At 31.3% G+C, this 11,260-nt stretch overlaps 1 protein-coding gene across 1 annotated transcript; it reads right to left on the reverse strand.

Moving 5' to 3' along the window:
* Positions 1-1,342: 1,342 nt before the first annotated feature.
* On the reverse strand, positions 1,343-6,063 carry LOC101261759 (PI-PLC X domain-containing protein At5g67130). The gene is made up of 9 exons (XM_004230723.5): positions 5,906-6,063; positions 5,649-5,735; positions 5,427-5,549; positions 5,140-5,277; positions 3,061-3,159; positions 2,481-2,784; positions 2,147-2,370; positions 1,966-2,052; positions 1,343-1,841 (listed from the first exon to the last, which is right to left on the reverse strand). Exons 1-9 carry the CDS (start codon positions 5,909-5,911, stop codon positions 1,680-1,682), a joined length of 1,230 nt encoding a protein of 409 aa, XP_004230771.1. The 5' UTR covers positions 5,912-6,063; the 3' UTR covers positions 1,343-1,679.
* Positions 6,064-11,260: the final 5,197 nt, after the last annotated feature.

Here is an 11,260-nt window from a genome sequence, read left to right on the forward strand (position 1 = left end):
ATTTTCACCCTACCAACCTACAAACTCTGATCATCTTAATATCTTACTGTACTACATAATTAACTTTTTTCAGGATTAATTAAAAATGTTGAAAAATCTAGTGTAGATTTTGGAGCCATTGTTAGGGTTAATTTTTTTTTTTTTTGTTTAGTTTCCTGCAGGTAATACATATCATTAAGATATTAAACTTAGAAATTCGTGAGATTTTAGCCAATGGCGGTGCCTTGAGCCACTAAATCTTTTGTATTCTACTACTATTCCTTAAAGGATAACCTTTTTATTAATATTAACCCAATAACAGTAGCTTCTTAATTCAAGCATATTGGAGTTTACCTACCTTTCATATACTAAGTAGAAGTCTGTAAGTTTGGATACATTATTAGTGATATAAATATTGGATAAATTATGTATTCTCACAACGACCAATTTGATTGGTCTTTGAGCTAAACTTTGTTTAAATTTTGATTTACTTAAAAATTTATCGAGTACTAGGAGAGCTAAACGAAACATCAATACCAGGCGCATTTTATATTTCAAAATATTTATCTATCTGTCTATCGATTAAAATTGGTTATATACTAGAATCTAAGGATTTTTGTGAGGGCTATACGCTTGGCCCATACTTTGGTTTTGCTTATTTTGATGGGCCTAGAATATCTTGTATATTTGGACCATGTTTAGACTGTTAGCTCATGGATCGATGTGACAACATAGAAGAATATTGTGGAACTTAAAGAGTAATTATTCCTAGGAAATACTCTTAGAATAATTTCAAACATATTCTACAATTTTCACCTTAACTTGTGCGATGTCATTCTTGCATTAGTGTAATTATTATGAAGGGTGACATTAGGCCCATAACTGGATGAGTGGTAAAGTTGACTAGCTGGTTGAAGGGTTAGCACTTTGCAGTTTAACTTTTGTTGTTGAGTAAGAAACTTCAAAATAATGAGTTCTTTTTTTTCCCCCATTGATATACCTAACAAAGACATGGGCCAAACGTTGAATACTCTTTTGTCTAATAAATTCTGAAATTGGGCATCAATGTGTCATGTGTGGGATGGGATAGGTTGCTATTATTTCCCCATCTTCTTGTTTGGTGCTCATGATGTCTTACGCTAATCAGGTATATTCAAATTCCACAGCATGTTACGTGCAAGCAACTTTAAGAAGAGTATTTTCGGAACTGACTCAACCGACAAGGTTCCTGTTACTTTCTCAAATTTTCCAAAATCTGTAAACTTCAAACTATCCCATACTTACTAGACAAGGATGCCACAAATTTGGAACAAATAAGAATAATAGTGAAGAATAAAATAACATATCAAATACAAGGAACAAATAAAAGTTCAAAGAGAATAGACCATACCAGAATCAGTTACAAGTAGAGGTTTTCACCAAGTTCTTTCCATATACAAGTACCTGTGGCAATATAAGCTAAACTATCTTCACATCACCCATTTTATCAAAGGAAAGATACAAAGTTCTTTTTTACAACTGATCCACACAACATTCAGACTCCTTAGCTCACAGTTTCTAGAATCCAAAAGTACGTCACAAGATTAACTATTGCTGACTAGTTTGTCTGGTTGTAGTCATAATCACCTACTGTGCTTTCAGTAAATTTAATCATTAATCCTTGAAGCAGATATGAACTTGTGTAGGCTGTTGGTCCTCTATTACAATAAGAAAAAAGAAACTAATGTTGTTCCCAACAACCATTGCAGCTTTGGTTGGTAACACAAATTTGAAAAGCTTGTTTCATTTTTAGCTGCAGCAGCTGGTGTTTTTGGAGAAATGCTTGGTTCAGGCAGATCACATGCTCCAAAAGTCATATTCTCCTACATATCGAATTAAAGGCACCGAAAATGTCACAAAGTTGCACGTTTTGAGTCCTAAAAATTACTATTTATGGCCTCAAAGTGAATTAATGGAAACAAAGTATAAGAAGTAGCTTATTTATACCTTGCAGGAAACAATGTTTGCACACCCGCACACTAGATGTCCATTTGCCAAGTCTACAGCCTCAGGGGCTCCACCTCCATCACTTCTCTGCAAGGTCCACAATCAGTAAAATTAGTCTAAGAGAGAAGCAAATCTGATTAAAGACTCATTTCATAGATGGTCAGTTCAACAACAAGCATACCCTGTAAAAATCTACAGCGATGAAGTTAGGCCACCTTTTACCAGCGGCTTCATGACATGTGTTCATCATGTCAATGAGTGGGGCTGAATTATGCTTGCAAGCTTGAGCAAAATCTGGGGCATCAGTAAAGTAATTCATAAGGACTAACGACTTTGACTTAGTGTTCATAGCAGATGATTCTGCACGATTTGGACAAGAACCAGGTTTCATGCCACCATTTCCATCTGCAAATCCAAAGCCCTTGTATTTGAGAGTATGATTATCATTTTCCTCCAAAAGAATTTTAAGAGATCTAAAATTTTGATTTTAGAGATAAGCTAAACTACAAACTCACATTGGTTTTCTACCAAGTATCTCCACTCATAGGCAATGCCTTCTGAAGATTCTTTGGCAGACTTAGATGTGAAGACAACCAATCTCTGATTGTGCTGAATCATATCATCTACAGTTGGCCATTCTCCACCATTTTTAGGCATCCGAGAAACTGGAAACCAGAATTTTCTTAGGCCAGCCGCATCAAACACCTTGTTTAGGCCATTCGGCGATGTAACATAATCCTCAATTATAATTGTAACAATTTCTGATGGGTTTGCTTCAAGAAACACTCCTATCTCCCTCAAGACATTGATTGCAGTTTGCTGACAGAAAAATCCACATCAGCTTCAAAAGAAAGCAACTTTAAGTGATAAGAATCTAGAGATGTTGTAAACCAATGAGAAAATAGTCCATTTTTCATCAAATTTATTACAGTAATGACAAGTAAAACAGGGACAAAAATGAATTATATCCTCTTTTCCCTATGCTGCTAAGGATGAGAATGCCTCATATGCCAAAACAATGAACATCTGCAAATCTGTAAACATGCCAAAGTGTTGAAGTCGATAGTATTACATCACTGGTTCATGAAAACTTACAAAAGCTGTATAATTGTAACATTTTGCTCCAAATGAGTGACATAGCCAGATGTCATTGTCGAAGTCATACATATCAAGCATTAGACCTCTTACACCATTCTGCGCCAATTCATGTCAAAAAGCTCATCAGTATCCATATAAACAAGTAATTTGAAAACTTGTCAGAGCTAGCAGTTCATGTCTTCCTAAATTGCAATTTCCGAAAATTTTAATAGGGAAACAGAGAATAATTAAAAGTAGGTATTGCGGAATTGACTGGTGTTTTACCAATTCTCTGTGAAAACCAATTCCTCCAAAATGTCATGATACTTTTAGCGTTCATACAAGTCAACGCTAAGAATCAAGTCAAGAGAAAAGTTAAAATAAATATGCCATGACGCAAAAAGGTCTTTTAGAGTCCTTTCCTAGTCCAGAGGCTTACAGAATGAAAGCTTAACCCAAGAGTTAGTTTCATCTCTTTTTCCTATAGGTTCTCATAGTTGCAAACTTAAGGCGCTTGTATTCCTCAATGTCCTAGTGATGGTTAACCTCAAGGAGATAAATATCTGAGTCCCAGCTCACCTAATTGGACAAGACAACGATTGCTAGTTTAGTGTTGTACGTGTACAATAAAAATCAGTGGAACAGTTTGAGATACACAAGCCCCTATAATCAATCTTTTTAAGTGTTGGGAAAGGAAGGGATGCAGTCCTTATTATATCCTTAATTAGACATTAGCACCAATTCTACTTCAAAGGATCGTGTAAGTAAGCCATCCCCAACACACCCCTACCTGTATGTCCTAACTCATTCATTATATTGTTTGTCTAGATTATATACAATGCTTGGGACAATACTTTTGATTTACTTACCAAATACAAGGAAATAAGTAAGAAAATACTCTTTTTCCTTCATGCCAAACACACCTAGATGTTAAAATCATAGTACCTGGTGCAGGTCGAAATAGGTGAAGATTGTATCAAAAGATTCAAATGTTGATAGTTCTGAAGTATGTAAAATCCTATTGACTTATTGACATTAACATATATCTTTCATCCTATGCATATTACAGATAATTGGTAGGTAAAATCAAAATATGAAAGGTAAGGATGAAAGTTATAGTACAATGCAGGTATGGGGTAACATGGGGATTAATATTTTAGCACCCACAGTGTGTATAGGTAAAGTAAGAATTATTCAATATCCTGTTCATATTCATCCCTGGATAAATGGTTTTGAATAGTAGTATTAATTTAGGGACTAAGGGTGTTCTGAAAAATATTTATGAGCCAAGAAAACCTAGATGATAGCTCTGCTGGAGTAAATACAAGTCCAGCCAGAAATCAGAAGCTAAAAGACCTTGAAAACTCTGGCACTTCAATTGAAATAATGACACTTGTCTGCTGCATTAAGCCATCAGATTTCTTCTGGAGCAATTCCAACTACTTTAACTTAAAGAGAACCCTCACCCTCATTATCAAAAAATGAAGGTTTCCAACGCAATCTTTATCAGATTGCAGAAACAGGTGACAGTTTAATCCTTTGCAAAACAGAACACTAGTCTGGAGGGCCAAAAACTACTTAAAATATTAGAACCATAAACTAAAACTATATACAGAAAAGGAATCTATCTGCTGACATTCCTTCAAATCCGACACACTTCTAGCCCATACCTAACGTTGCATATTATAATGAAGTCCACGTACTAAATTGTATAGAAACTCAAAGATCCACGAGTCAGCAACAGCTAACAACTACAAGGCTGACTAGCTCAACTTTAAACCTTCGCCATGTGCCACGCATAGACATTAAAGTAATATAAAATAATAAAAGTAATAACAATAACAATAATACCCCATGAACTGAAATAGAGAATAGGAGTAATACATAATTCTCAATCCAGTTCACAGTTTCTCATAGTTGATTCAAAGGACTGTTTCGCCCAATAGATTAACTAACAACCTTTTGTTTGAATGCTGTTTGACATCCTCCTTTGTTTTTTAGTACTTGGTTTTGGCATCACAGGAAAAAGAACTAAATGCTTCGTGATCTCTATATTTTTGAAGTATTGAAGGAAGGAAGACGGAGGTGTAAACTTACATTTAGCTGTTCGGTGATGGTATCCTGCTGATTCATTGGAGCTAATATTACACCTCCTGTCCCAGACTTGGCTTTCAGTTTTGCAAAAGAATTGTGCGTCGTCAGCCAAGAGTATCGATTAAACGGCAATCCTTTCACCTACGATTAAGCAAACATTTAACAATTTAACTTCAACAACACGTCAGGCCGCTAGCAAATATGACATTTAGAAAAAAAATCCAGGGGCGTATACATCTACCAACAATAATAGTAATCTGAAAAAATTCACAAACTGTAGGAATATGCACCTTCGAAAGAGGATTGACCGGTTGAAGTCGAGTACAACGCGGACGGACATTGCCATTTGCGAGGCAAGTCTCACAATGTAACCCTGCATCACAACTTCCATTGGCTACACAACTTTGTCCTTCCTATCACCAGGACAACAAAACATAAATACAATCGACAAAGGCATCGGCGTTTGCTTCAACAAAAGCAGTGAGCACGAAGATGAAGTAGCAATTACTTACCTTAAGAGCTTCACAACAAGCAAACAGAAGAGTAACCGCAACAAACAGAGTAACCGTAAACTTAAAATTCATAACGAGATTCAAGCTCTGCAATGGAACATTCGTACAAATTACGGCTCAGATCACATACAATAAGAACCAATCGCGCAATTAATCTCACGCATCTGGTGCATAGCAATTACTCTCTACAGTCTCTGTAACATACTTAAACAAACACATCAAAATACGATATCATAAGAATCGGCTTGCACAAGTACCTTCATCAATGGCGTCGATGGAAGAATCAGTTGGCCATTTTGAAGGGAAACTGCGTGAGTAAAGTAAAAGAAAGAGAAGAAATGAAGAAATAACTGCACTGTGTGGGGGACCTATGCCTCTGTGAATAGATAATGCCGCGCCAACAACTTCATATCTCAGCGGTTATTTTCCTTTTTTCGTTTTTATCCTTCTTATTTTTTTAATTTTTTTTGTTCGATTCTACGTATGATACCCATATTAAAGCTAGAAATAAGTTCAAATTCACTCGCTCGGTAACTAAGACATACTCACGAGCCGAGACACTGAAACATTTTGGTAAAAACGAAAGCCAACTAATTTTTTTTTAAAAAAGGGGAAAAAATAATAAATATATCCCTGAATTATTTAAATATATGTACATATTTTTTATCATATTTTTGAAATATTGATATTTTTATCATTCAAAAAGTAAAGCATATATACTTTTATATTAATGGTCATACATATGTCATAATCTTATTTATGGGGCCAATAGATAAAATTATAACACGTGTATGTCTGTTATTATAAATGTATATATGCTCTAGTTTTCGGACGACAAGAACACAAATATCTCAAAGTATAACGGATAATATATGCATACTGTTTACGATAATTAGATGTTATATTTGTTTGTTTTTCTCCGAAAATAATATTTTGTTCGTTTAAAAAGAATGACCTAATTTTCTTTTTAATTTGTTTAAAAAAAATGATCCAATTGATATTTTAGCTATACTTTCACTTTGAACTTTCTACTTAGCATGTGTAAAGTCACAAATATAAAAAATATTTTGATACATTTTGTGATTTGATAACTTTGATCACTACAAAAAATCTTAAATTTTATTCTAAATATTAAATCGTTTCTTTTTAATGAAAAAAAGTAGTTAAATAAAGCATATGAACATTTCTGTCGTAGGTATATGTGTACGCAAAACATTCATTGCCCATAAACACAAGTCTTTGTCATATAAGTACCGCCAGTTGATTTTATTGCATTTTATTACGCCGTAATAAAACTTTTAGAATTATTTGTTGTCCATATTATAGTTCATTTTTTGTTTTATAGACTAATAAATTTTTAGGTAAAATTATTTTTCTATTTATAGTTTATTAAGATGTGTAATATTAAAAATTTCTGTGAAGGAAAGTAATTTTCTCATAAATTACAGGAATTCGCATTTTATATAATAGGAAAATAACTATATAAAACAACAAATAGAATTTTATTAAATAAAATTGAATTGTTTTATGAGTATATTAAAATTTATACATAAAATTACTCTTCTATTTAGTGTAATAGAATTGTTTCTCATATAGAATTTAAAGAATGATAAGGATCAAGTTTTAAATATAATAGGAAAATGACTTAAAATTAATAATAAGGATAAATTAGGAATTAGTATTGTTGAATATTTCAAAATAATATAGTGGACAACTAGAACCATTAGGCCAACTATATGATTTATTTATTGGGTGCTCTATGTTAATTTTATACAAGTATCTATCGATTTCTACATAGATATATATATTTCGTAATAGAGTTAATGGGTGCTCGAACATCCGACGGACACCATGTGGGTCCGCCCCTGTTAATAAGTATAAAATAGTAAACTCATTATAAAAATGGAGAAAGTATATTTGTTAGAGAACTGGAGGTTCTAATCATACTACATTGACTACTTAAATCATTATTCATAACAATAAACTTGGCGTAACAGAAAGTATGAAACTTTTATCCTTTTTTTTTTTTTTTTTGCCCTTGCATGCGCAAGCTTTTAAGCAAAGTGTTTGTGGTTGGAAAAACTTGTTAAATTGGCTAACATTAGTCTTCTTTTCCTAGTATAATAAAATGTTTTTTTAATTACTTTTTTGTCCTTCAGAGCTTCTTTTATCTATCACAAAAGTACAAATATTTTTATCATTAAAGATTGATTTAAATATGTAAATTAGATTTTACGTATTATTTAAATTCTAAAAGAGCAAGAATAGATTTGATCAGATCGTTGATGATCTTTTAACTTTTTGGCCTTCCACATTCTAAGTAAAAAATAGGTGGCTAATAATATGAGGATTATCGAATAGTTTTTCAGTTTGATATAAAATTATATGTTTGTATCATAATATATTACAAAGTTATGTCTTACAAGACATAGCTAATAATGTCGTACTATATAAAATGTGAAGACAATAATTAGAGGACAAGCAACACTAATTTCAGTAGCTTATGAGAATAGTACTTTCCTTCACGCGAGTTTTTAATATTACACATTTTTACAAAATTTGATCTTTTAAATACATATATATTCAATGTTCAGATACATTTATCTCAGATACATAATATCAAAAACTGTAATTTAGTGTGCTATATTGAAGTGAAGTCACGTGTATCTGACTCTCTAAATCCCCTCTCTCCTATCTCCCCGTGTATCACATTCTAGAGTGCATTTGGAATTCTTGATACATGTATCTTATGTGATTTGTATATACTTCATATACACTATCTCTCTCGTTCGTCTTGCTTCCTATATATATGTATTATAAAGTATATTTGATAAGTAAAAATATATGTATCTAGGTGTATCTGTTTTAATTTTTTTTATAAAAATATTAATCTGTAAGACAAAATATAATTTTTGAAAACATCTATGAATAAATAGTTTTTCGCAATTAGTCACCTCAAATCTGTGCAGAAACTTGTGTGTTCTTCGTATATAAGCCCACGGCCTCGTTTGTTTAGTGGGCTGGACCGACCTTATTTACCGACTTGACCCGCCAATATAATTGGGCTTTGAATTGGTCCGGCTGTACTTGGGCTTTGCTGCCCCACAAGTAAAGTTTATTTTTAGGGAAATTTAGCTATTAAGACAACTTTCACATATATCATATAAAAATTATATTTGTTTGTTATAGCTATGTTTGTATAATTGTACCCCATGACAAATTTTATGTTTGCTATGACTATTAATATGTATATTTCTCTATACATATACAAAAGAAGCAATTGTATAACTTGTTTCGGTATACATATACAAAAGAATCAATTGTATAATCTGTGTTTGTATAAAGCGATAAAAGAGAGAAAGAAAAAAGAAAATTGGGTAGAAAAGATTTGTATTTGTATAATTATAAGTGTATAGGACGAAAGTCAATGTATTTGTATATACAATTTTTCTCTCGTTTTATACAAACAAAAATGCAATGTATAAATTTTTGTTTGTATAAAGTGAGAGAGGCGAGTGAGAGCGACGAGCGAGATATGAGAGAGTGACGAGCGAGATCCAGGAGAGAGGAACGAAAATATATGCATGTATACAATTTTCTCTCGCTTGATACAAACACAAACACTTTTTACATATTTATATTTATATAAAAGAGAGAGTGGAGAGCGAGAAATCCACGGAGAGAGGCGAATGACAACAGTTTGTTATACAATACAATTAAATCAATCTGTGATTATGACATTTAATTTGATTTAATAGTTTGTTATTATATACAATTTTTTATTTTATTTTTATGCCTTTTTTTTGAAAAATTTAGAAAAAGCAAACACAACAGACATAATAAGGCTTTACAATTATAGTCTCGATGATTGCGCTCCATAACTATAGACTATAGTTTTGTTTGTATGGAGATTGCGTTTTATATAATTCTGCTCGTTTATATATTTCGCTTGCGAATATACAAATAAGGTAAGTATATACCAATCTATGTTTATACATTCTTAAGTTTTTTTCAAAACTATATTCGTGTTTCGCTTGTTAATATACAAACAGGATAATTTTCTTTTTTCATAAATCTTATAAAAATAGTCAGGTAAAAATAGATATAATTCTGGATTTATATAATAAAAAATTGAATTGTAAAAAAAATCATGTATTTATACAAATCAGACAAATAACAAGAATTAAAGAAACTTCGTATTTCTTAAACTGTAACTGTAATACTTAATATAGGTTATGGATCATTTTATACAACTTAATATTTCTTAAACTGGAATAACTTATTTCACTATATATTTGAGACAATTTATCTCATCACTATGTTATAAATGGCGTGGTAAGTTATCACAAACATGTCAATCAAACAAGATATTTAAATTTTATCCCAAAACTATTTATACTTATTCCTCGCACCAAATAAACCCTAAATATTTGTTATTATACATAATTTTTCTTTTTTTATTTATAAATATTTAAATCATACCAACTAAAAAAAAGAAAAAACAAAAAATAAAAAAAAAAGTACAAAGAACCCGTGGCCTAACAACTTTTGTCTGGTTGTGGACAACACTCTATTATTCTCTCAAGCAAGAATCTGCTGCCTTATTTATGAACCCCACTTTTTTATCCTCTTATTAAAATAAATATATTCTCTCATGGATTTGCCTTGGTAATCATTTTTTTCTGAAAAATATGTACACGTGTTTCTGTAAATAAAGCGACGAATATTTCGCTCCGTTACGATTTATAATTTATGTGATATTATTTAATTATAAATAAATTTTTTAAAAGAAATTTCTACAAGTATATAGTACACATAATGTCCTAACAAATTGTTGATGAAATATGAATGCAGCAAATTTCAAAAATTAGATCAAAATGCTTTAAAGATTCATTCTAATTTTTTTAGTCAAAGAAAGAAAAAATAAAAATAACCTAATTTACCTCAATTTGTAACTAATTATCCCTCTAAAATTAAAATTAATGAAAATGCATACTTACCATTTTTTTTATTTCTTCGTGTGATGTCATAAAGTGAGGGGATGCTTTGTTTTATAAAACATTTACACTTTTTTTTTGTTTTATACCTGAGAATTTTTATTTTATTTTATTTATTTATTGTTATTCAATTTATAAGCGGACGTGAGGGTGCATTTTATTTTGAGGACTAGAAAGATCTTCTTTGACAGTGATTTTGTCAAATGGATTTTTATTACGCTATTACCCTCACTTGTGGCTTGGATTGTACTGCATTTTATTAAATATAAAAAAATATCGGTGGAGATTTACCGATTTTGACAAATCAAAATACTAAAAAAATATGCCATTGTAGATGGAACAAAGTCACCAATTGTTTATTTTTCGAAAATGACATTGTTCTGGACGTATAACACTTTTATTAAAGAAAAATTATACCTTGTAAACGAAGTATTTCTATTTTTTAAAATTATACGTACTTGTTAAATCATCCTAAAATAAGAAAATTGTGATGAAGTGATAGAAATAATTATAAACTGTCTTAAATCATTGGTTCAACTCCTATGACTTATTTTATTGACATAATATATATATATTGGATTCTAAATTTGGCTTCAAATTTTAACTTTGATCTTC

The sequence above is a fragment of the Solanum lycopersicum genome, chromosome 1 (assembly GCF_036512215.1).
Source record: "Solanum lycopersicum chromosome 1, SLM_r2.1".
In the NCBI taxonomy this organism is placed as follows: domain Eukaryota; kingdom Viridiplantae; phylum Streptophyta; class Magnoliopsida; order Solanales; family Solanaceae; genus Solanum; species Solanum lycopersicum.